We start from the raw sequence: 27,478 nt of genomic DNA, 5'->3' as shown, positions 1-27,478 counted from the left end.
GACACTTATTTAGGAAAAGGGGTGCAATTGATATATCAACAATTTTTCATCATGCTGTCTATAATTTTAAATAAAATTTGAAGTTCCCTCGGATAAATTGGTGTATGTTGCTAAGTAAAGGATTGTTTTCCTCAATTCTATATTCATCAAGATTTAATATATGTTCAACTTCCACTCTCTAGAAATTACAACATTTTTTCTGTGCAATTTTCCTTTCCTTTTTAAAAGCTTTCCATATTTTATTCCATTGCAAAGAAACTGTCAACATATGAAAATAAATCTTAACATCAAGTTCTGCTTTATTAACATTTCATAAGCATTAGTTTTCGTAGATTTAGTAAAATTCAACGTTTTGAAGATACAGGGATTCCTTGGTGACTTTTTCAATTGACTAGTATCATACTTTGATAAACATTTTTTTTTTCACTACAGAAAAATGGTGTCCTCCAACAAATACTGATAAACCCACAGTACCTTAGTCAAAGTGACACCAAATTTTGCACCAAACTGTGGTTTACCCATTAGAAAATACTTTATGAAGATGTTAACCATAGAAAGAGAAGTGGTTTGCGCATGATGAAGGCGTTGCACTTTAATTAAGAGGAAGTTGTCCAAAATACTTGTGGCTGCCACAATTATAGTCTAAATATTTACATCGAACAGTGCTGTAGGTACACGTAATTGTCATCTATCTAAATAGCACAAATATTTTCCCTTTAGTTACTAGTTGTTACTTGCATATGAAAGTATAAAGAATGAAAAATAGTGTGAAGTAAAATTTATTCAACAAGTTTAACATCGGATACTAATAAAATAAAACAATATGACAAATTACTGGTATCACTTCCGACTTTTTCACCACGCACAAACATTCCAAAACTTCAAATAAAGGGATTTGTTTGATAAAGAAGATATTGGTCATTTAAAGAGAAGTGAACCAATCAGATGAAAACAATAAAAGTCAAGTTCGAGTGATGCACAGTAGCAGAAAACATATCATGATCATTTGAACAAAATAATAACCCACAGGTATTTGTAGAAAAGCGTCCAAAATAATTAAACCAGCGACCAAAAAAAAAATAATCTGAGAAATCCTGCTAACAGATATGTTAGGTTTACAACAAATATAACTAAAGTCATATGACTTATTGTACCTCTAATAAAATTTTCATACATTTAAAATATTGTTTTCCATTTCAACATTGTCACAAAAAAATGATGACAGTCTTTTCAAAGAAAAAAAAACCCCAATGCATGTGCTTTATCATGATAAATTAAAGCTGAACTTCCTTGCTACACAATTTATGACTGTACTTCGCATGTTTATTTCTCAGCAGGTTTTGTTGGAGTTGATTTTTGTATGCAAGACCAAATTTCCATAGCCTACTCCTGATTTGATTTAAACAATGCAATTGCATTGAAGAGATTTCAACTCTCTATTAACATAAAATTCAAGATAAAAAAACAATATAATTATAATAAATTCAACTTAACAGCAAAAGAACACCCACCCAGGTTTTAAGTATCGTGAAAAACAAAATAATGATATGGTCACAGTTTTTGAAGCACAAGTGAAAAAATTATACAAATTGAAAAAAACTTCAAGTCTTTTGTAAATGATGTTAACAAAAATAATCTGACTAAAATAATTTCACATGTAAGTATTAGAATAACAATATGTACAGATATCAAACAGCTGATTACGGAAAAAGGGAAATCTTGACAATAATTAATCTACAAACTGAGAATATTTCATTCCCTGATATCAAAGTATTGCATTATAATTGCAATACCAGTACTTCAATCGTAATGAAAGACTTGGTTATTTAGAAACAAAAATTATTTTTTTTTATCTGCTAAGTAAACATTTCTCTTTAAATTGCATTTGCTCTTAATCAATAATCAATATAATATTCAACAGGATTTTTTCTCTCCAATTTCACACATGTGAAATTGATCTATTGTATGATAAGATGATATAACCATGATGCATATTATATTAATGTGATATAAATGGATATAAATACATGTATCACACGATTACAAACAACAAATCCAAGATGGAGACAATCACAGAAACAGGGTGGGATTGTGTGTGTTTCTGTCGGTCACTTAAGAGTCCACTACATCACCATCCAGGGTGTTTTCTTTAAGTCATCACAGAGTCCACTACGTAACAATTTGGGATGTTTCTATTGGTCGATTAGTATTCCACTAACTCGCTATCTAAGCACTCTCCTAGGGATAGTCTATAATTCGCGATCTTTGAAATTCCATGAAAGTGGACCAACGCTGCAGCCAGGACAAACATGTGGAAGATCTGATGACTCTGGAACTAAAAGGCAAGAAAAGAAAGTGTTAAATTTGCATGACCATTGAACTTCATGTTCAAGTATTGCTGATATATATTTATTAGTGATCTCTTTTATCAAGATTTTTTTATTATGCAACCAATTTGGCAAGATGGATAAGCTGATTACAAAACACTAGCTTTTTTTGAAAAATAAAAGTATAAAACATTAAAATCTGTTGAAGTGTTCTTTTTCATTATAATAACAGCATGGTAGATTTACAATACTACATTTCCCATGACAAACCATCAAAAGTCTTACCCAAATATCAAATTTCCCTGGGAATATTCGCTCTGGAATTCTGAATGCGTAAATCAGTGCTCCAACAATGTATAGGAGTGCCATTAGACAAAGCCATCCCAAGGCCGCGAAATTAACGGCATTGTAGAACCCCTCAATGATCACGTAGTGCATAGCCGGCACAACTCCACTCAGACCAAGGGCAATAAACACGCCTACAACAGTACAGTATATACCATTCAAATGCAATGAAAAATCAAATGTATTTACAGAAAAAAGAATGTTTCATGTATATGAATTAACATTAATCATAACTGCTTTAAAATCATACATTGTTTAGGGTTCTTTTTTTTAAATCGTTTATTTATATTATGATGTAAATACTTATATTTTCATTTCAAACATATATGAAATGGAAAAAAAACCATGTTTCCTACCTGCACGAATTCCTCTAAATTCTGGCTCTGCAAATTTATCCCACAAGGAAACGACGATGCAACAAGTACCAAGGATGAATATAAGGACGAGATAGGCGATCTTTGGACCGAGACGACAGTAGAAACTATAGTAAAGCCAAGGAACGAAGGATCCCATCGTCAGTAAAGCTATGCCACAGTAGTCCAGCCTGAAAACACAAATTCAGAATTTGTTTACTGAATAACCACTCAATGGATGAATTAGATGTTCAATCAAATGAAAATAAAATTGAACTTCGGAAACAAAAAGCAATTATTTAAATACAAACTTCCAAAAAAATTTGCAGTAAATTTATTTTATTTTAGAATATGTACAAGTACATATTACAAAAACAATGGAAAGGCATGCAGGTAAATTATAAGTAGTAGATTAAGTTTCTTTTGGCTCCATTGGAAGACCTTCATGTAAACTTTCAAGTGGATTGTTTAAAGATTTGATACCTCACCCCCTAAAATTCTAGTAAATTTTCATGAAATAACCCTAAAATTCTATCTCATGTACATGAAATAACCCTAAAATTCTAGTACATGTACATGAAATAACCCTAAAATTCTAGTACATGTACATGAAACAACCCTAAAATTCTATCTCATGTACAAGAAATAATGAGATTCCTTAATTGTTGGTCTTACAAAAGATAATAAATTATTCCAGTATAAACATAAGTGAGTGAGTAATTACATACATGGGTAGATTCATTCAAGAAACACCTACTTGTTGAAGAGTTTCCCAATTCTTTCACTGTGACAAAATACTGTGTGGAATATCCAGGAGAATCCCAGACACAGAATGGCGCCGGCAAAGAAAGCCGAGAACACCGCCTTCTCCTGCCACTGGACCTCCACAGAGGGGCGGGTCAGGAAGTAGCTGGCTATTCCAATGAAAGCTATCATTCCTAAGGAAAAAATATCAGTTTTAATTATCTGAACATTTTGATATTGACAGACTTGTATCAAATGTAAACAACGATGCCTCTATATAGATTCTGAACAAAAAAGTATTCAGCAAACTTTTTCTTTAATACATCATGTGTTATATACAATGATCTACCGGTATATTGAAGCTTTGTATTCAACACACTTTTGTTGCTCGATATCATCAGAAAATTTATATCATTTTCTCTTACTTTTAAATCAATTATATATATATATAAGTATACGGTAACAGAGCCATACCTAGTAAATGTGACCATATGTTTCCAGTTTCTGTGTGTATTCTGAATATAGATTTGAAACAGACGAGGAAAGAGTTGGTTGGTGGGCGGTGCCCGGTGTGAAGGAAGTCGTTGTCCTGCAACCAGTCGGGGAGGGAGTGGTGGTGCACCACCCTCCATCCAGCCGCCCACACCTTCTTCACAAACTCCTCCGCCTGCTCCGCTGCCTTACAGGTCCCCGACAAAAAGTCCTCCATCCTGGAGTGATGAGTCACCTTCAGATCTTCGTCATCTTCGTCCTCGTCATTGTGGCTTCTGAATCGTCTCTGTAAAAATCGGCATTTATGAAGACACCAAAAATCATTTATTAGCTAGAACTCTCCTAATGGGACTAATAAGGCTCTTCTTAAAAGTTGTTGTCCCTGGTTTTTCTCTGCAGAAATAAATCAAGAGTTTTTGAAGACTGACACAAAATCATTTAAAAAATATCTGACAGATTCATCTGAGTAGGTGTTATTTGGTATGAAATACTAGACATTTGCTGGCGAGAAAAGCTCCTGAAAAATCTTAATAATCAGGGTTGATTGTTGCAACATGATGACAAAATCTTTAAAATCAATATCATATGTTACAGTGTACATTGTTATGGTGTTTAAAAAAAACAACCATCAGAATACTTCATCACTTATTGTCACTTTTGAAAGACTTGAATTATTCAGGCCCTACTTTGATTGGTTCCTTTGCATTTTCATCTGGGAAACCCCTCCAATCACAGACAAATATTGCAATACAACCATTTGAATTTCTTTATACCTCTATCATTTAAAGAGATTTGCTTCCTCATTAGTGGATTAAAAATAATCTATTTACTGATACTTAGGAAACTTAAAAAATTAAATTTCAATGAGGTGTTTATGGTCAGTTACATGTATAATGTAGTATATGCAAGACTGGCCTTGGATGAATAAAATCATAATATGCATATACCGGTATAATCAAAACACATGTAATCATACTTACGAATCTCCTGGTAAACAAGAGTTTTCCTGACTCTGATTTTTGTGAAGCGTCTTTACGAGATAGTGTTAAATCTTCTTCTCCTTCAGAGAAATCACTGTCAATGGAAATCTGGTTGATGTCGGAATTGTCTATAGATTTGGGCTGTATAATGATCGGGCTCTCAGTCACTGAGCACATGTCAGCACTGTCCGAATGACTGGTACTGGCCATTCTTTCTTTATCAGTTAGTTTCTTGTTATTGTCAAATGAAGTTACTTGGGTTTGTTGCTACTCCTTTAGCCTGAAATAAGCAACAACAACACATTAGACATGTTACATAAATTTCACAGCATTATTCTTAATGAAAGCATATATTTTGAACAAACAGAAGCATAATAAGCATAGTAAATACATGTTCTGAATTTTCAGCAGATAATTTTTTAAAACATAAAATGGCTTAAAATTATTAACAAGTATATGTAGTTCCTTGAATTCAATGTCATAGAATTAAGTGGACTGAGAGATGTTTTTACACACATTTCAACGAAAAATCTTTTAAATATTCAAATAAGCACTCACTAAACCAAATTCACAATTAGAAATAACAAAGGAAAGAAGATCCTGGTTGCTGAAGAAAGGTACCACCCTGATCAGGTAAATTCACTTTTAATTCAGGTAATTTTGATATTATATCATTAATATTTATCTAACATACATATCAATCTACAAAATGCACTCCTACACCTTTCAAGATTTAAGGTAAGTAAAGTTTTAAAGGGTATTAGCAGTTAAACATGCATTCTAAACTCGCAAAATGTATCTACAATGTCTACAATAGCCAAACAATAAGATGTTGGCAGACATATAGACAAAAAAAGGACAGATACAGGAACAAAAAACTACACCCCTGATCTTTTATCTTTAAAGGCATGAACATGAAACTAATCCTATCCTATTGTTATTCTATTTACTTAAATATTAATGTACATGTATTTAGCATAAAATATAAGGACCTAAATAAAATATACCATAACTTATCTTCTTAATGGTGAATTTCTTGCATTATATTTTTCAATACATGTATCACATTTCTCTACCTATAACATTTTTTGATATTTCAACAATTCATTATAAATTAATATTAAACAGACGGTACATTTATATACTCAACCAATCTCAGTTTGAAATCCCATGTTCATATCTCTAACACTATCAAAACAATCCTTGACATGCAAATTCAGCTGTGTTAATTTATGCAATGTTAAAATATTTTATCTTAATGTCCATCATAATCATGCTTATAAACTCTAAAAATATACAGAGGCATGTGTTGATACTTATATCATCTCATTTTAAACTATAAATAGATTTGTGGTCACTTGTTACAAGTATCTGTATTTTGATGAGGACTTTGGACTCCGTATTTCATAACCATAATTTATATACTAACGTAAACAATATTCGACATTAATTTCATAAGACGTACATGTTTTGATACCTGCGTACAGATACACTCATTCTTGATAGAAATAGGTCAGTGTGACAACTGGCAGTCAACAAATCTGATCTATAAAACATACACGTGTCTGTGACAGGCTGAAAACATTACCTTGAATTTTAAAGAAAAAAAAATCTTCTAATAAAACCATTAACACAATGAAATGAGACCTCATCAGTCTTGTAAAAGTTATTTTATACAGATGATTTAAACTCAGTTTTTAATGCATTATTTCAAAGTTGGGTTTTACATAAGATTTAGTCATGTAAGACTGCTACATGTATTTGATAACAAAGATCACAACACCTGAATCTGCATGCTTGGTATTTATAAGTGTAAGAACAATGACCAAGCCATTAAACAAAGGACAGATAAATCAAAATACATCCCAACTAACCAATCAAAAGTACTATTTTCTTGTTTTCCCGGGAACAGTATACTGCAAATGGCACATCAGCATTAATTGTGATAGTTGATAAAAAGCACTGTAGTGCAGAATGCACAATAATTCAATTTATATCGAAATCAAATGCCTACTCATTTTAATCTACTTTATCCTTATCCTCTGTTCCCTCTTTTATAAGCGAAATAATGTCAAGTTATTAAATTATAGAAGAAAATATTTTTAAACCAATCGAACAAAAGAACTGCCAGTCCAAATAATATATCCTTTATGTGTCAGCATTTTATTTACATGTATTTACTTTTTTTTTTTTTTTTTAAATATTTTTTATTTAATTAATAAATAATTTAATTCTGGTTGTAACACACTTTCTGATTGGCTAAAAAATTATTTTATATCGTATAAAGAATGTTGCCTACGTCATAGTAAGACTAACGTCAAAAACGTATCAATATGCCTGACGTTACGTTTGAATTTTGTACAATTTTACGTCATTTTAAAGGTCAAAAGACTGTTTTTATCTACAACGGAGAGTAAAAAAATTAAATTATAAGCAATGAATTCAATATTTATTAGTTTTATACGATATAAAATGGTTTGAACCAGTTTACGCTTTTTTATAAACCACTTCGTGGTTTATAAAGCGTAAACTGCCCCAAACCATTTTATATCGTATAAAACAAATACATATTGAATTCATTCCTTAAATACAAATTGAATCTTCATACATTTATTTTAATTGGGTGATTTTCTTTTACAACTGTGTTTAATAATATGGAGTCAACACGTTACACCATGATTTAAAGGAATTAGAAATTATAATTTGATGAACATATCAAATTGTGCAAAATATTTGCTATTCTATCATCCTTAAAACTTTTTTAGTATGTCATAAAGTGGAGGGGGGCTGGCACTGGGTCTGGCCACGCGATTATTCCTCATCAAAAGTTTTGGCCCTAATTTGAGAACAAATTCTGAGAAAGTAGAGGTATAAACATACTAGCCAATCCATCTCTGATAGCAGGTATGCTCTGTTATGCAATCAAAAGGATTAAAGGTGGACTGACAATAAAGAGAATCACTGAAATAAGCTTGCTTTCAAATGAGTTTGTTTAAAAAAAACCAAAAAAACCCTGAACATGTATTTTGTAGGTATACATTAGTTTGGCACAGTGAAATTGTTTTCAATTCATTCCTTATATTTTCAAACTCGACGCAAATAAGTTTAACACTCGAATGTGACTGCTGATGGGTAAACACACCTGGGTTGTCTCTAAAAATTGAAGTAGAAGGGAGAAATAAAAAAGTAGAAGGGGTTCTGGGGGTCTAGCTTATAGCTAGATTGTGTTTGAAATGCAATAATAGCCGGGAAATTACGTCACTTTAGGCGGGGGAATTCCCCGCCTCCCAGGTCTTAGAGACAACCCTGGTAAACATTTTTAAACAAACTCATTTGAAAGCAAGCTTATTTCAGTGATTCTCTATTTTGTCAGTCCACCTTTAATCCTTTTGATTGCATAATAATTAGAGCATACCTGCTATCAGAGATGGATTGGCTAGTATGTTTATACCTCTACTTTCTCAGAATTTGTTCTCAAATTAGGGCCAAAACTTTTGATGAGGAATAATCGTGGCCAGACCCAGTGCCAGCCCCCCTCCACTTAATAACATACATTTATTTTAATTGGGTGATTTTCTTTTACAACTGTGTTTAATAATATGGAGTCAACACGTTACACCATGATTTAAAGGAATTAGAAATTATAATTTGATGAACATATCAAATTGTGCAAAATATTTCCTATTCTATCATCCTTAAAACTTTTTTTAGTATGTTATTAAGTTATCAGAGACATAAATCATAGTTTTGGTAGTGTAATTATAACTTGTAAACACTGATTCAGTAATTGTATGCAGACTAAATTGATAAATCTGGGGGAAAAAATTATGATTCAATGCATTTAGCAAGCATTTCATATTCAAAATATGGCTTAAAGTTTTACATTTCATTCTAAAGCTTTCATGAGCGCAATGGCCTAATCATATCGATATATCTAATATGTTGCAATACAACCTTGTGCAGTTGTTTACTTGCCTGTTGAAAATTGATACCCATTGTTTCTGAACTGTTTCATAACTTACAAACAATTTTGACTAAACCAATCTTTTTTTACTTGCTGGTAAATGTCACATTCAAAGACTAACCTGTCATCCTTCCTATTCAGTTTTTAGTTAGTCAGTGCGTTTATTGTTCACTACCACCTCGTATGATCAGAAAATGGCCAGTGAAGGAAGTGTGAATGACGTTTCGGTAGGAACACAGAAAGTCGTGACGTTTACACCGGAAGTGAAATAAGTAGGACAGTTTACATTGGTGATAACCTGCAATGTAGCGATAAACGAAGAAATATTTTATTTGGAATTATTTGAACAAATCTATTTAGGTAATACGTAATATTTCAGTATTCTTACAATAAAACAATGATGTATAATGTTTATACTAACCATAGCATGCTGCAATTTGGCAGTAGTCAGCATGAGGATGCCAAAATCCCGATTCTCAATGAAGACAGTTTGTATCGTATATTACGTACAGATGATTGAACGACTTAATCTATAGCATTTTTCATGATAACAAGTGACAACGAATGGAATGACACGACATGTTAGCATACTGAACCAACGTTTGCCTGAATTTGCTTGATTCCAAAGTGGTTCGGGGGAGGGGGGGGTGTATATCCAGAGACATAATAGTCTAATTAAAATAGTTATTTATGTCTCTGGTATATCCCATTAGCCACGTACAGTATTAAGTTGAAGTTTCTGTCTCTACTAGATTTGTATTAAGATTTTATGAGAAACTTGAGCCTAAGTTCATTTTAAAATAAATACTGGAATAAATAAAATCAAACTGAAGACATTATATATAATTAATATTAATATAATTATATATTATATCTATTTTTTAAATAAGACCGTACATGACTATGATTATTCTATTGAGTATACATTGTTGTAGATATACTGTAGTCTAGCAAGTTAAATGTATTTCATACATGTGAATAATCGTAAAGCATAGACATATGACTATATGCATGTTACATGTATCACTTTAAAAAGATAAATATCAGAGCTAGATTTTTCAAATTCTCAGAACTTTATATTGATCACTATATAGTTTAAACGGTTTGTTCTTCACAAATGATCGAGTAAAACAAGCGAGAGTAATGCAATAAATACATTATGTGAAGTAAAGCATCCAAATTAGAACTCCTACACTATATCTATAATTCTGATTAATTCATCATTCATGTAAATCTTTGAACGAAGGTTTATTTTCCAATTGGTCAATGAATCACATACATTTATATGTACTTATATAATTATATATTTTAGAACTAGTTTAGATCATGTAACTATAAATGTACATGTATGTATACGTCTGATTTTCAACAAAAGAAATGTTTTTCACATTTTTTTCTCAGAACTTACAAAATATTAAAGAAAAAAAATTATAAATGGAAGACCCTGAAGAGCCAAGAGGGGAATCCCCCTCTGCAGAAGAAGGCCATTCATCCAAGCACATAAGCCTGATCCGCCCACATTCTGCTAAAGGCAAAAAGCCCTCCAGCCGTTCCAGCGCTTCCAGCACGCCTGAGCCAACTGTCGGGGGCCTCCGCCGACCATGGTCAGCTCACCCGAAAACCAGGGCGGACGTCTCCAAAAAGAAACTAGTTCGCGACAACTTAAAAAGATCTCACATGAGGCCACCAAACAGACGACAGAAACCCAAAGACGAGGAAACCCCAGCGGAAAGAAACGAAGACGACACGCAGGTGATTGGCTTGGAATGTGCCGGGCTGGATTACAAGCCCCAGAGATACAAGGTCAGAGATGAATCTGCAGACTACGAAGCGCACGGCGAGGACACTTTGGACCATGGAGTGAACACATTGGTCTCGGGTAATATAATTCGACTCCTTTTCATTTAGCTTGCTTTTTTTCAAATCCGAAACTCTTCAGTCTTGTAAATATCATCAAATGAAATGAAAAAAAAATGAAGCTATTATTTAAAATATTCTTTACAAAGAGTCATCTAGATTTCCGGGGTCTCCGGAGCACAGCTGGGCAATGACCCAGGTCAAGGAGAAAGACGCAAGGTCAGAGACCAAAAAACAACACCCGTCATTTGAGACGTGGATCATGCCGTCACCTCACGACTCTGAAGATTACGACACAGACCTGGAGACAGATATGCTCAAAAGTGAGTCTTATTTCGGAGTAGTACAGCATTGTCAGTTACAATTCCTATGAAGGTATAGCCACTTGAAATTTTATTGCGTCGTTTTTTCAGTACTGGTTTAGATTTGTCACTCTTTTTTTATTTGGTCTTTGGTTTTTAAAATTAAGTTTAACGAAAGTTTAGAAAGAAAGTAAAAGAGGAAAAAATTATATTAGAAAAGGAAAGTTTTAACACACCGCAAAAAATACGTTGTATATTTTGATTAGTTCAGAGAAGATCTACGATAGCATCGCAACCAGTAAAAGTGAAACTTTAGAATAGAAATACTAAACAGCTTTTAAAAGGTTATTATAATATGCTTAATATAAAAATCGTATTGTAGAAAATATAATATGTTCAGGTAATGCTTTTTTAATAATGATTTATTATTTACATAAAATAATTGATTTATTATTATATTGATGTTTTATATTGATAGACCATTAAACTTCATTGCATTTGGTTTTTTAACTTCCGTTGAAATGAAACAGAAAACATCAGTGTGTTTTTTTAAAAATTGGTATTTCGTTCCGTGTTGGATTCAGTTACTAAATAAATCAACATGATGATGTTATAATAATTAAGTTAAAAATTGGTATTAAACCAACGATAAAAACTCCTCTATAACTTTATCATTATGTTAAACATATGTACCTGTGCAGATATGGAAGAAGTTAAACAAAAGCTTCTGAAAAAGCAGAAAAAGAAGACGAAGAAAGGAAAGTTGCGCTCACCTTGTCTAACACACCGTGTGTTACACGATTAACCTTACCATGCCGTGCAACTAAACTGTGCATAAACTGCCTGTCAATGACAATTCATGCCATGTAATCAAACGCATGCTATTAAAAACGTTCATCTCTTTTTTACTTCATGATAATACACCAAATAATTGAATAACTTCATTATAACGATATGTTACAAGTTATTTTATTTACTCTAATGAATTTAATATATGTATATGCTTGAAGTACAAAAAAATATTTTCTGTCTATATTTTCTTGTTATTGCGATACGACTCACGAACCAATTGTTAGACATTTATTTCTTCAAACTATAAATATTTACTCTTTCTGCATATATAAACTTTGTGAATGACAGAAATTCAACCAAATTGTCAGTACATGTATGTACGTATGCACAATAATGAATTTACGACCAGGTGGTTTTGAAATGCATATCAGGATAAAAGACAGTATATAGAATCATGATTCATATTCATAATATACATACAGTCATACAGATTATATGAAATATCTATGGATGTTTAGAAAGATATATTAACCTCTTTTATTTGGGTTGATTAAAACATCTGAATTGTACTTTGACTAACTGACATTCATCATCAAATTGAAATCTATCATTTAATGTCAATCCGTGTTCGATTGATCAATATAGTCTAAAAATAAACCAGTATTTCTATTCACGTTCTTAAAATCTAACGGGTTAAAAGAATTCAACGTTTTAACACTGTTGAGATGATCTAATTTATAAAACAAAAACCAGCAATATTTTTTTCAGACCACAATAACAATAATTCGCGTACATGTAGAACGATTTGATAACAATAAAGTAAAATAAAATATATATTTGTGCTCATTGTTTATAGTTGTAATTTAAAATTATAGAAGCCGATAAGCCTATAGACCCAACGGGGAAAACAACGTACCTCGACCAGTGTAAACGAGACGGTATGTTCTCAAATGAAATTTGATTTGTGTTCAAATTATTTTCCACATTTCTAAATGTCTGAAATCCTGACCTTTTTGTGTACGTTAGCTTTATATGATTCTACTTCTATTTTGATTAAGGTTTGATTCCAGTTTCATATCTCTCTCGTCACCTTGGCGATAGAAATTTACGCATGCGTCATCATTATCTTGGCGGTCTTGCTACGAAACCCGTAGCTAGAGCTTTAGAGGTAATTGTGAATTAAGTTTGAAACGTTTCCTCGGCCTGCAATTACCGGTATTTATTATATATTGATTGTCAGCATAATGTTTTTTTTTTTCAAAGTGAAATCTGTAGATGTTTGCATTCAATGAATGTGTGATTCGTTTAAATGTTTTTTCATTGCAAAATTAGAATGCACGCTTTTCTTTTTGAAATAAGTTTTTGATTTAATATCCAAATCAAACAAACATTATGCCTGATCAATAAAATCAAACCACTTTTGCATGACATCTTTATCAAATTTAAATTGCCTACAATAGATGGTTCCGTATTTCAATGCAAATTCAACCGCAAATTAAATGTAAAGTATTATCCAAACTTATTTGCTTAGAGCGTTGTTTAATTGATTGAATAATTTCTTTATCTGAAGTTAAATACAATGATCCTTCTCTTTATTTGTAGTATAATTCAGTGATGTTTTCTTCATTTGTAGTTCAACACAGTGACAGAGAATCTTGACCTAGGGGACAATTACTTAGAGGGAGACGGAGCGGTCTATCTATGTCGTATGCTTAAAGATAATATGTTCATTGTGACTTTGGTGTGTACTTACTCTTTTTTCTCACATTCACAAGGCATTTAAATCAAAATTTTAAGTCAGAATCAATTGAGATTTGCTCTTTACAACCAGATCTGCATAATTATGTATAATAATTTCATGTATGAGACTATAAACTTATAAAATGCATATGACCGATGATAAACAATATTCCTATTCACTACTGGTATATTTTTGACAAACTATACCTATAATACTCAGTGTAGTGCATTTGGTTTTTTTTTTGTTCTAAGGATATATCCAACAACTTTATCCAGTCACGTGGGGCTAGGGCAGTAGCCAGCATGCTGGAAGTCAACACAACCCTTAAAACTCTCTCACTGTCAGGTAAACGTCGCCGTTTTCCAATAAAAATATTCCCTACTGTAAATTATTCTTGCTATTTCTAGTATCCTCCCCAAAAAGAAAACACATTGTACAAATACGCAAAAACAGTATGATGCACAGTATTCTTTGTTTCAATAAACGGTACTTTAGATACATGTATATGTAAATTGTAATTCTGTATGGACAAAGTGTACTTTATGAAAATACTTAGTCAAAAAGCATATGATTCGGTAGTATTCAAGTAAATTCCATACATGTTTCTCAGTTATTTTAAGACAAAACTTTACAATATACTAGTATGTTAGCAGTCATCGATTGTGCCAACTGGAAATTATTCTGTCGTATGATGTCTGTATACTAGTTATATTACGTCCCATCTTGCATCTTCCACTTATGCGAGGCGCATTTGAAGCTTAACAACGAATCCAAACCTTATTTTTACATTAACGTGTAAATATAATAACTATACCCTTCTTGGTCAACATTATATGCATGATTCTTACCTCTACACGGTGTAACCCCATACTTTACATTAAGATTGATTACGATCTGTAACATTAGGACCTGGTTGCACCCAATCAATGCTATAAAAACGTTTTGCATTATAAGAAACTACAACTACAAAAACCAATATAGAGAAAGACACTGAATTCATGTTTACAAATATAATGCTCAGGCCAGCATTTCAGACCCTTGATTTGTCTCTGTTTACAAGGCAACCAACTCTGTGATAGAGACGCCCAGTATTTCATGGAGGCCTTAAAAAACAACAGCTCTCTGACGTCACTGGACCTCAGTAACAACGAGTTTGGGGAGGCCGGTGGGACGTACATAGCTGCTGCTTTGGTGTGTTGTTGTTCATCAACAAAACAGTATCATTATAATTTTTGCTGCAAGCGTTTGTGAGAATTTTTGTAGAAAAATAAAAAAAAAATTAGTATTTATTAAAACGAAATTATATCAGAGAATGATTCATAATGACAAATGCCGATGTACCACATTTATAATTTCTTACGAAAGTTAAATAAATCATGCTCAAAATAAAAAAAAAAAAGGATCGGAGCGAAATGCAAAAAACTGAATATGACCGAAAAGAAAGAATTTTTCTCTTAGTCAAGAAGCAGAGAATACCGATTCTTTATGTCGTCGATAATTGAGCGTGTGTAAAAGCCTGTGTTAAATAAGGCCTTGATTTTGTATTAATGTAGGTTGGTAATGAAAGTATAACTGATCTCGATCTCAGCTGGAACTCATTACGCAACAAAGGAGCTGAGGCCATTGGCAAAGCTTTATCTGTGAGTAGTTTGGTTATCTATTAGTAGTATTATAAGTCCTTTTTGTAATAAGTTAACCATTGCAAACCCTGACCTTTGGAAGACCATGGTGCAAGATTTATTTCTGAATGTATACAGTGGTTGTTTAATTAAAGGTTTTATTAATTAATAAAGACTCTACTTACGGCATCGTTGCATTGAATGTTATCTATAAGACAAATACTGAGGACCTTTAAGATAGAAACTTGGTTCCTTCTTTATCTTTTTATGTAAAACATCAAATTTTGATATCAATTTGTGTCGATATTTCAGACCAACCAGGTGCTAGAAGTGTTGGATGTTTCTTGGAACGGGTTTGGAATGCCCGGATGTCGAGGTTTACAGCTAGGACTGCGTGTCAACTCTAAGCTTAGGGTCCTTGACATCAGGTTGTTAAATGCTTTAGTTTCGGCGATATTTCACTCATATAATAATTTACATAATATGATTTAATGATAATAAATTTAAATTTATTTTGAGTGATTATCATACTTTTGCACACAATCCTTTTTTGCGGAATTTTTTATAGAGCTTATCACTTATCACTTGTAACTCGTGATAAAAACATAGAAAATATTTTTTTCTCTATTTTCACAGCAATAACCGCATAAACAAGAACTGCGCAAAAGAGTTATCCTTAGGTCTCAGCAAAAACTTTGGTTTAGAAACATTACTGGTGAGTATTCAACCTGTATGAGAGCACTCAAAAGTTGTCATTGTGTCGGAAAAATAAAATAGATCGGAGAAGGCTTTTATTAAGGCTGTTCTGGGGGTGAATTCGTTAGATTGATAAGGTCTCCGAACAATCTTTCACTCAAATCTGTATGTCTCTGTAATATACTAATTACTGTGACAAAGGGCATGAACGGCATCCCAATTTCACATAAATGAGCTAAAGATAGTCCCACAGTTGATAATTTAGGCTTATTGGCTGTAAACTATAGTTTACTTTTCGTAAATTATAGTTTACAAACCGAAAACCATAGTTAAAGACCTTACTTTTTATTTGACATATCATCTTCGCTAGCCCCTAGTCCACTCCGCTCCCCCATAAACCCTTGGGAGTGGACTGAAAGCCCTTGGGTAGCGAAGATGTTGACATCTGTAAACCATTGTTAACTTAACGCGATAATCTTTGTCTCAGAAGTGTAAATTACGTAAAAGTGATTATTTACGCTGGTGGTTAAGCAAGCGTTTTCTATAGTCGAATCATATGCTTGTGTATTGAATACGCGGATTTTTGAATTGATTTTAGTAACTAGTGTAAAAAAAATCCATGCTTATATAACCACTATTATAGTATTTGCAATTGCAAAAAATAGTTTATCTTATAAATATTTCACGATAGATATTTCGTGATTTCTAAACTACAGTGAAAAATCTAATATGTATTTGTTTACAAATCTTAAATATAGTTAACAAACGTAAATTATAGTTCGCATATATAAATCTATGTTCATTAAATCGTTATCATAGTTTATGGTTTGCAAACTGTAATTTAAAATTGATGAACCTAAGACTACATTTAATTTATCAACTGTGAAACTATGTTTAGCTCATTTTCGTGGATTTGGCGTGCCACAGACATATGATTAAACGTTTCTGTACAAAAGAAACCAATTCGAAAAAGAAAAATAAATAAAAAAGAAAATAGTATCGATACACATATAAGTCAATAACAATGTTTCAGAAAAACTAAGGATTTAAAGCACATATTAGTACAACTTGTATAGGTACGTCATCCAAATCCTTTATAATTATTTTTTTTTTCAGATGAATTTGAATGCTTTGACAGATGAAGGAATAGAAACCATTCTAAAAGCTGTCAATCAAAATCAAACCCTTACATACGTGTCACTGCAGGTATTTATTCAAATATTTTATTAAATAAAATATTAATTATATGCATGTTATGCATATTTCCCTTGTTATTCATCGCCCAAAACCACACCCTCTCTTTAAAAAATTTGGTTAATCCAATTATACCTCTTTTCATAACTAAAATAAATACTCCTGTTTTGCATATACATGTATTTCTTTAAATATTATAATAATGTGCATTGAATCTAAAAAGGTCTTGTCACATTGATCTACTCTATCAATTTAAGTCACATTTTACAACTAATAAAGTTCCTGTTAATATTACTCGCCTTATTTATATCATCATATACATTACTTTATTTTTGAAGTGTAAATTTTTGACTGCTTTAAATATCAATTCACTTAAAATTCTTATTTGACACATGTTGACTTTTGTGTGATGTAGATTTCATGCTGACACTAGACACAAGCACCTGTATGTTTCAAAAATTCAAAGTAAGGTATTGTAACACGATGCATGTCTGTTGTAACTTGCACCAAAGCAGATTTGCTTTTACAACTATATCAAAGTCATCCACTTCATATTAAAAGACACAAACTTTAAAGTGATTGTCTTATTTTGAATCATAAATGCATTTTGTAGAAATTTTTTTAACAGAAATTAATCATGACTGTAAAGTCATACGAACGCTTGGAGTTAGTGGTCATTATACCTACATATAAAATATTTAAAGGTTTTTATTTATAAAAAGATATATATTCATTTAAAGGCATTATTCAAAGATAAAGAAAATTCCCAAGTACTGTCAGTTTGAGGTTAAATTTATTTAATTCAGTGTTACATAGACCATTATATGCTCTCGGATCTAACATATCAATACACACAATAATGATAACTGTTAATTTCTTATTTGGCACTTATTTTCTTTCAATCTTAATGCGCAGATGCTTTGCTCTAAAAATCGATGAATAAATTTGTAATTAAAACAATATCAACATCAAGTTATATTTAAAAACATACAAAACAAACAAACGGATTTTATCTTTTAATGTACAAATATACACATACTGTGGTTTCGTCTTTGTTTGTGGATTTTATAAAACTTTAAGGACACATAAATTCGTACTTAACGGCTTTACTTATTAAAATTGATAACGTATCTCTTTCTTCGTCGTCCATTTGATTTTTTGGATCCGGCAAAGGACTAATTTCACAAAAATTAGTATATATATACTCAACATATAATGACGAAACTGCAGTATATGTTTTTTAAAGACATTTTATAATGGTATTGATGATAAAGGCATGGATTTTGAAAAAAAAACAGTTTAGCATGAAAACGAACGCCATCAATCAATGAGAGACAGCCAAGGTTATTGTTTTTACATGATACGTTTTTACTGGTTGTAATGTTGTTACTTAAAGATATACAGAATGCTCAAGTGTTCATTGATAATTTCAGAACTGTGGGGTAAGTAAATGTATGAAGGAATGAGAACAACAAAATGGATCCTACTCATTTTATTAGTATGATTATTACATAAACAGAGATGACGAGCTTTAAAATATTTGATTTCTAGTAAGACGAAGTCCTCCTTAGGTGATTTTTCTCTCTCACTTAATTTGATAAATACGTAAAATGCCTTTATTATAAATAACGATCTTTATCACAAAAAGCAATTTGATAAAGTTTTAAATGTTGTTAAGTATGTTTTGAACATATAAACAAAATAAAAGAAGTTTTAAACCAAATTTGAATTATATTTGCAATTTGTTCGACCACAAATTGTTAATAAATAAAATCACAAGTACCAGGAAAACCAAGTTATAGTTTAATAAAAGCATGTTAAATTTATGAAATATTTGTGAATAATTGTTTTGAATTCCAGCCTCATACCATTAGATTGTTTTGCATGTGTTAAGACCCCTAATTATATAGGATCTAGATGTACACGTATATATTTGCATGCTGTACTATCCTTCTTCCAATATCCAGACTTCTTTTGATATTTTTTGTACTATTCTTTATTACAGAACATGCAATGTTTAATCATATAATAAGCAGATATGTCTACTTTCTAAGGTTTGTTGTAGATAATTGTGAATCCATAGACAATTAACGTCTTACTTGTAGGGTTAGATCATGAAGCAGATGAGCGAAACTCTTTTTTTCATTACAAATCAAAATCCCTTTTATAAAATTCAGGGTCTTGTTGGCCTAGAAAACGGTCTTTTCTTTACTGTAGAGTAGTAAACTTAGCCCCTTCTCCATTTTGAGCTGGATCCATTTTTAGATAGAAATGGTGAAACACTGGACGGGTTACATGCAGTGGTTTTTGCCTGTCACCAAAGGTGTATTGATATATTGTTCGAGTATGCACATAACGTCAGGTTACCATAGGAACATTAACACATGCGTCTTCTACTAATTTGTTTGAAACAGTATGGATAGAATATTAATTAAACTTACCATTAAATATTTTAGAGTTGTATACCGGTATTGCTAGGTAAAAAAGACTGGCAAGATTAGAATCGTATTCAATGTATAAACATCCTACTTTTATAATCTTTATTCTACATTAAGCAGAAATGTGTTTCTTTGTTGCATATGTCGTTGCAAGATAGTTATTTTTGCTGGATGTAAATGTCACGTATGATCTAATGTTTTGAGTTCACTATTTTGCGTTTTGTGTTGGTTGAAAGTTTGGTTTCAAAATCAATGATTTGATAAGTTTTGGTGCAATTACTTGATATATTTTTTCAGTTAAAATCTTCATAAAATGAAATAATGCTAAATGTAAATAGCAATAGAATAAAAAAGCATGACAGAAATTAAGTGTTTGTAGATGATAGAAAAATACCATTAGATGAAAATAGAGATACCCACCCAATTACCTCAAATTCAAGTGTTGTCTCTAATACGTTTGTGATTTAAAGACGAGATTTACAATTGAATTATTAATAATTATTGATAAATATTTCAAAGTATAAATTTTAATTCCAAGCATACAAACTCAAGTTTATCTAAACCATTGTCTGATAAGTGTCTAACAACTGAACATAATATATATTTAATTACAAGCATACAAACTCAAGTTTATCTAAACCATTGTTTGATAAGTGTCTAACAACTGAACATAATATATATTTTTTAAATTAAAGTTCATTTTTTATGCAGGAAATGAATATCAACATAAGCAATTACAAACGGATACAACAAATGGAGAGTGAAAAAGACATCACCATTCTGCACGGAGGCCTAGGTGGAGTTCAAAGATACACGGTGAGCTTTAATACATGCGTATATGACCCTCCAAGTGTCGCTTTTAAGTACATATATTTACATTTTCAAGTGTCACTTAGACACTTTGCCTGTGATAACACTACGTATCGATTTTGTACTATAAAACCCATAATACAAATGACGCAAAATTGAGGCGCCAGCGGGGTTTGCTAATTGATATTTAAATATTTAATCGTACGATGGCTTAAAATTATATAAATATAAGTAATAAGGAATCATTCTTTGAATATTATGAGGTGATAATTTCGGTCGGGGCGTGATCAAATCTATCATAAAGCCCTTCGGGCTTTATTGGATTTGATCACGCCCCGACCAAAATTATCACCTCATAATACTCGAAGAATGATTCCTTATTCCTTATGTAAATCTCCTCAGCAATGATATTTCCTATACAATTTAAAACAAAGAAGACGTAAAGATCTTTACTTTATGTATGCAGTCGTTTTTGTCGATTGTTATTTATATATGTTTCCTCTTCCAATCAATTTTAGAAGGAAGAATAAAACAATTGTTGTTTTTCTATAAAAGATATTTTGTCCTCCTTTTGATTTTGAAAAGTATAATTAAATCCAACGGTTTTGTTGTAAAAAATGGTTTTGATGTATATTTTTTTTTCCTTCTTTTAATTTTGAAATGTATAAAAATAAATGTTACCAGTATTTTAGTGAAAGTTAAAAAAATCAACACTTTTGTGTAAATCTTTCTTTAATATATGAAAAGAATCATCTTCTTTATTCAAATTATAAGAAAAAATCTAATAAATCATTTTATGATTTTTTAATACCTCAGCCCCAGACTAGCGTACTGAAGGTACTGTCCAAGTTCCTGAAGGAACACAAGATTGACCTGGAGGGAGCCTTGAGACAACAGGACAAAGACCACAGCGGCAGCCTACAGCACGAGGAGGTCAAACTGGCCTTCAAAGAGGCCGGCTTGAGGCTTACTAATGTGAGATTATGTTTGGATAAGACTATTTTTTTTTATCATGAACATTCCTGTAGATTCGAATTAATTTTTTAACAACTGTTACATATAAGCCCACCAACAAACAAAATTTTGCTTCGAAGTATGTTTAATGTATATTTAAGAATAGTTTACCATCGTTTCAAAGAAATGTAATACTATGTTTGTAAAAAATGTGTATTAACACAATATCAACAACTTTGCAGAGACAGATTGATACATTGGTGGAGGAAATTGACGTCACACATTCAGGCTCAATAAAATGGGAGTAAGTCGGGATATTCAGTGTAAAATTTATCATTTATCAACAAGTTAAATATCTTTTCAGAAATAACCATCTGCAGATATTTAAAACTCATCAAGCCAACAAATTCGGGAGCATTGTTCTATGTAGGGGATAGCAACTCCTAAATACAAAATTTCTCTCTTAAACATTTAATTTTCCTGTCTCTTATTATTGGTTTAGAAAAATTTGTAAACTGGAAATATAATGTATTTATATTTATTACGTTTTGCATTTTTATTACTATCAGTGATTTTAGTACCTTGATTTTTTTTATTCTTAAACAGAGACATACTGACCGGACAAGTCTTGACTGAATACAATAAAAGGAAGACTTCTAATGCCTACAAGATTGCTGAAGTAGATCAAGACACGCTGTTCAACAATATGAAGAGGAGACAGCTCACTGTTATATAACTTTAAGTCTTTGGAAATGACAGAAGAGGAAAGACTTCAGTATTAACTTATCTTCAATAGCTATATGACGTTAAGAATATACATGTATATGTGATGGTTGTAATCTAAATCAATTTAAAATGTATTGATAGCAAGAATAAATTTTTGCTATAATACTTGATTTGGGCGACTAAACACTATTTCATTAACAAAATCTTTAAGATGGTTTGAATTATTTATCTGTTAATAGTTATAAGAAGTGTAACAATTAAGGGGAACTTGAATTTCCTTCACGTATGTGCATTTATTAAAAGACTGATCTAATCTTATAATTAAAAGTCTAATTCATCTATCATGCATTTCATCTACCTCATGTATTCTAATGAATTTGCATTTACATGTAATTTGATTGACTCCTTGCATTTATTTTACTTGAAGCTGTTCTTTATTTTATTTATTATAGTTTAATATCTGTTCACGTCTTCCACTAGCTCATGATCATGTGTAGTCACAGTTTTCTTGCCAGATATTATCTCTATCAGTATCAGTTATTTAATGTTTTAAACTTTAGCAAAAAGTTCATTTACCACACACACAAACATAAGCGATGATGTAAATGGTGTGGTGTTAAAAGAATAAAAGCAGTGTGAAACATAGTGATTACATTGCAAGCTTTTTAAGACCAATGTTGATTAAATTTTTTTTATGTTGCATGATTCCCCAAGCACTACTGATGGTTAATGAACTGAAGGAAAATATGGTAGTCATTGTTCATACTAATGAACATAATAGAATCTTAATTGCAAATTCAAATTGTTAAGTATTGTGCACATGCTCAATGGTCATGTATTTGAATCTATTTGTAAAAAAAAAAAGAATAATTACTGTCATGATTGAATTAAACAAAAATATCGAAAAACGATTCGAAGTTGTTGTTCTGCTTTGAAAGCTTTTCATTATGGTTTTACTAAGTGTCCAATTAATTATTGGGCACTTTGTAAAACATTTTTCTTTTGATAACGAAATGTTGGGATTTAAAAGAATTACTCTTTCTGTAAATGGATAGTTGATTGTCTTGAAACCTTTATATGTCGGACGGATACTGTGGAATCATTAGATTTCGTGGTGGCTCAATTTTCGTGGATTTCGTGGGTACCTCTCATCCACGAATTCACATCCTCCACGAATAATATATTAGGGTTATAAAGTCATATTTCGTTTTGTAGGTATAAGAAAATACACGAAATTACGTCCCCACGAACCTATAAAATTTCAGCAATCCACGAAAATTGGCCCCCACGAAAATTAATGATTCCACAGTATAAAGGCTAGGAGACACAAATGTCAGACGTAGATGAGGTAAGTATCAGGTGGAACATTGGGTATTAACATGGTCCTCAACATTTCCGTTCTCCATTTTGTTTATTAAAACTATGCATTCCAATGTAAAACAATTGTAGGTCAGAGAAAAAGTATACATTATGTTATTTTAATATTTGACATATTCTTTAAAGTCACTCATCATAATTCTGATTGATATGTCATTTGTCAATTCCTTATCAGAGGAAACTTGTAGTACTGTACTACAATGTATTTCTACACAGAAATAGATAACAATCACTTGGCCATTTTGTAAAGCATGGACCTCCACTATACGGTCCTTCTGTTTAGGTTGGTTTGTCTTGTGTTAACAGACAATTCTCGCGATTCTCGGATTCTGCTTAATGATCCTAGCCTATTGATATCACAAACCCAGGCCCTGGAATCTAAAATTCAGCTATTGACGACTGCATATCACAACCAGCAAAGTACCATACATGTATTACAGTCCCAAGTACAAACAGGAAGTAACGGTACATGTACATATGCTTGCATTTGTGGTATTTCTGTCTTATAGGGTTGGATGAATCAATAAACATGCTATTTTTTTGGTAAAGGTCGAGATCTAGAAAATGAAAAGTGTGTGGTGCCTACAGGTTAATGAAATTCAAGATCATGTAAATTCTTTCAATGACGCGTCATAACAAAAGTTTTGTTTGATAGGGAGCTTAAATTTTTAGTAAAAGAAAAATGAAAAATCTTGTTTAACACTGGCATTTTCTATGAAATATAAAGAAAATAGGTAACAAAAATCAGAGTTTTGTCCATTCTTTTCTACGAAATATATCTAGAATGCCGACAGTCTCTTCATAAACTGCATTAAAAAAATCCCTTGACCTTTTTACAACGATTTCAAATTAAATAAAATAGGTGTCGGGATTACTTTTTTGTGTCAAGAAACTGTTTTATTTCTATATACCGGTACAACTTGGCATCGAAAAAGTAATTAATGTTTAAAATCTAACGAGGACTATATTTTTGGCTTAATATTGGCGTAGGAAAATATCACATGTTTCGCAATTCAGAATTGCTGCAGATAAATGAGTCTGTTTTAGCATTTTAAAAACAATAACATTAATGTTGGATTTTTTTTTACTAATGTGAACTAATGATATGATAAATGGGTTTCAGAATATATTCCAAATATGATTTGCCTATCAAATTATATTTTTATAAGCTTTTTAAAGCGCCCATTCTATATATTGATTTTTGTACAAAAAAAAAAAAAATCTGTAAAATCTGTTTTTCTCTCTTATGCCCCAGTCACACATTCACGGATTAAATGCCGGATTAGCTACGGAAGCGATCCGGAATCATTCGTGGCGATATGTATTGACCCGTGGCTTTTCCGTCTGTTATCGTATCCAAACGTAGCAATACTTGTATAGCTGTGACAATTTTTGAACATGTTCAAAATTCCACTTCGGATAAAACCACCGTAGTACTTCCTTAGAAAAACTTACTAAACCGTTTTAGAACGTAGAAGTCCGTTTTAACTCCGTATAAATCCGTAGTAATTCGTATGTATCAATTTGTATCCATTCTGTAGTGCATCCGTACTAACTCCGTATCATTAGATTTTCCGGTGTCAACCGTGGAAAATATTCCGTAGTAGAACCGTGGATTTGATCCGTGAATGTGTGACTGGGGCATTATTAACTGGTCAATATATTAGCTTTTCGGTCAATTTATATCTTTATATAAAGTCTTCATTATACATAAAAATCAGAAATATCTTATTATTGGAAGCATAAAAAATAATCAAAATTTCTTAAAAATTGAAGAAAATTAGAGGAAATGCGTGCTAAGCAATATCAATTTTAGTATAGTATATTTAGTATAAATATTTATTCCAATTAAGTAGTATAAGCTGATATACATTCTGATATTCTATCATTTCATAGAAGAATATAGAATCTTTAAATCTTAAACAAATGTCTACAGAACTACAGAGAGCTACACTTATTTTTATCATCCTTACATAGAGGAAAAAGGTAGTGACCTTGACCTGACCTTTATGCGTAAACAAAAAGGACAAATTTGATTAAACTGATAGAACCATTTGATAATATAATCCGTTTGACAATGTCAAAATGTCATGAATTTCTTATTATAAGAAGTATGTTTGATAACGAGAAGACTCCTTCCTTAAGCTTGATAGTTAGCAATATACTTCCGTCCGACACATTGTTGCTAAGGTTTTGTTGTGTATCTTGTGTCGTGAATGTATATTGTTGAAATATACCATAATTTACAAACTTACAGAAAAAAATTCTCTGGTTTGCTGGTAAATCAAAGCATTTGTTAGCACAAAATGTATTACAAGAGTCGGATATAGAATACATGTATATTGATATTATATTGAAACTGTCTGGCGAGTATCATCCCTGTATAACTGTATGGCTCATGCTCTCTTTATAAAGAAAAAAATGATTTGTATTCGGACAAATAAAGTAATGGATAATATGAATTGTTTTAATTAATTAAGGTTCGAACAACTTTCTTTTAACAATTACAGGTGGTGCTGTGTACATACGATGGGGGAAAACGTCATGTTCTGCCAATATCTCAGAAACTGTATATTCTGGTAACCTAAATATATCATACAACTGTATATTTAATACAAAAAAACCCTGTATATGTCTTTGAATCTTTAGTTATAGGGATTATTTAATCTTAAAGACTATCTTAGTCCCAAAGTGTGTATTTTGTTATATTATGGCAAGTCAGATGTACACGTTTGGTTAAGATTTTCAATTTTATGACTTTAGGCGGCATCTCATTCTTTACAAGCCATTGTCTGAATGTCTTTTATGTGAGGTACATGTACCATTATCTAGGCCTTCTAGGTTGTCCCGAAATTGTTTTTAGAGCAACAGATCTGCTGCTAATGCATGTAAGAAAACTAAGTATCTACCCTAAAGCTCTTTCCCGGATATGATTGTATCCTAGGATTCATGGGAGGATCTGATCCTAACAGCGTTGGTGGGGCGGCAAACGCTGTTTGCTTAACATCTCAACCAGTTCTAAAAGAGGTAGGTGGCGAAGGACAATTCATGGGTGGAGCAGAATACGGATCGAACTCCTTTGGACCTACAGCCAACAACGACGTGCCCTGTGCTGTATGTAGGGGATTACTCGACCGTTCCGTACTTATGATTCCTGGAACCGATGTATGTACTCCGGGCTGGAATCTCCAATACCATGGACTTTTAGCTGCAGGACACGAAACCCACAAATCGGCAACTCAGTTTATCTGCGTAGATCATGATGCGGAATCTATAATTGGTGGTGAAAGTCCCTTAGGACTTGGTAGGCAAATATACGCAGTTCGAGCAAGATGCGGGAGTCTTGAGTGTCCACCATACCACAACTCGAAAGAACTGACGTGTGTTGTATGCACAAAGTAATGTCTCTGTGTCATTCTGCGACTTATCAATGTAAAACAACTACGATCAAAAGCGATATCAATAAAAATGGTCATCAGACTTGATTACATGATACCGTTTCATAGTATTACGACTGAATTAAACCGAAATATAACAGAAAATTCAAGTTTACTAATGAGGTCATCTAGATAAATTTTACTATACTCTATGCCAACCGGCAAATAAATACATGTACTCGTACATGTAACATAAGCATTAATACTAAAATCAAAGACCCCTAATGTTTCAAAATGCTACAATACTAGTAACCATTTGCATAATCTTCAAAAAATAAAACAATAGATATTCGGACCTAATTAAACTCTCTTCCATGCATGTGCATACTT

The 27,478-nt window shown here is 31.8% G+C and overlaps 3 protein-coding genes across 5 annotated transcripts; 2 read left to right on the top strand and 1 right to left on the bottom strand.

Annotated features, from left to right (window-relative positions):
- Positions 1-763: 763 nt before the first annotated feature.
- Positions 764-9,461, bottom strand: LOC128159355 (adiponectin receptor protein-like). The gene is made up of 7 exons (XM_052822417.1): positions 9,327-9,461; positions 5,242-5,521; positions 4,244-4,547; positions 3,783-3,963; positions 3,029-3,216; positions 2,613-2,806; positions 764-2,335 (listed from the first exon to the last, which is right to left on the bottom strand). The coding sequence occupies exons 2-7, from the start codon at positions 5,449-5,451 to the stop codon at positions 2,204-2,206; spliced, it is 1,209 nt and encodes a 402-aa protein (XP_052678377.1). The 5' UTR covers positions 5,452-5,521; positions 9,327-9,461; the 3' UTR covers positions 764-2,203.
- On the top strand, positions 9,449-23,245 carry LOC128159354 (leucine-rich repeat-containing protein 74A-like). Of its 3 annotated transcripts, XM_052822413.1 has the most exons (18): positions 9,449-9,565; positions 10,607-11,084; positions 11,212-11,385; positions 12,066-12,122; positions 13,032-13,094; positions 13,215-13,324; positions 13,790-13,897; positions 14,149-14,242; positions 14,958-15,088; positions 15,451-15,537; positions 15,829-15,944; positions 16,153-16,231; positions 17,329-17,418; positions 18,840-18,848; positions 20,556-20,660; positions 21,471-21,629; positions 21,851-21,912; positions 22,215-23,245. In XM_052822413.1, the coding sequence occupies exons 2-18, from the start codon at positions 10,640-10,642 to the stop codon at positions 22,342-22,344; spliced, it is 2,019 nt and encodes a 672-aa protein (XP_052678373.1). In that variant the 5' UTR covers positions 9,449-9,565; positions 10,607-10,639; the 3' UTR covers positions 22,345-23,245. The 3 variants fall into 3 exon arrangements, with proteins under 3 accessions (XP_052678373.1, XP_052678376.1, XP_052678374.1); XM_052822416.1 differs by lacking the exon at positions 12,066-12,122; XM_052822414.1 differs by lacking the exon at positions 18,840-18,848.
- A 699-nt stretch (positions 23,246-23,944) lies between these two features.
- On the top strand, positions 23,945-27,189 carry LOC128161260 (short-chain collagen C4-like). The gene is made up of 3 exons (XM_052824513.1): positions 23,945-24,176; positions 26,222-26,290; positions 26,656-27,189. Exons 1-3 carry the CDS (start codon positions 23,963-23,965, stop codon positions 27,111-27,113), a joined length of 741 nt encoding a protein of 246 aa, XP_052680473.1. The 5' UTR covers positions 23,945-23,962; the 3' UTR covers positions 27,114-27,189.
- The last annotated feature ends 289 nt before the right edge of the window (positions 27,190-27,478 follow it).

The sequence above is a fragment of the Crassostrea angulata genome, chromosome 8, assembly GCF_025612915.1.
Source record: "Crassostrea angulata isolate pt1a10 chromosome 8, ASM2561291v2, whole genome shotgun sequence".
Classification (NCBI taxonomy): Eukaryota; Metazoa; Mollusca; class Bivalvia; order Ostreida; family Ostreidae; genus Magallana; species Magallana angulata.
This window is presented reverse-complemented; position numbering and strand designations above follow the sequence as displayed.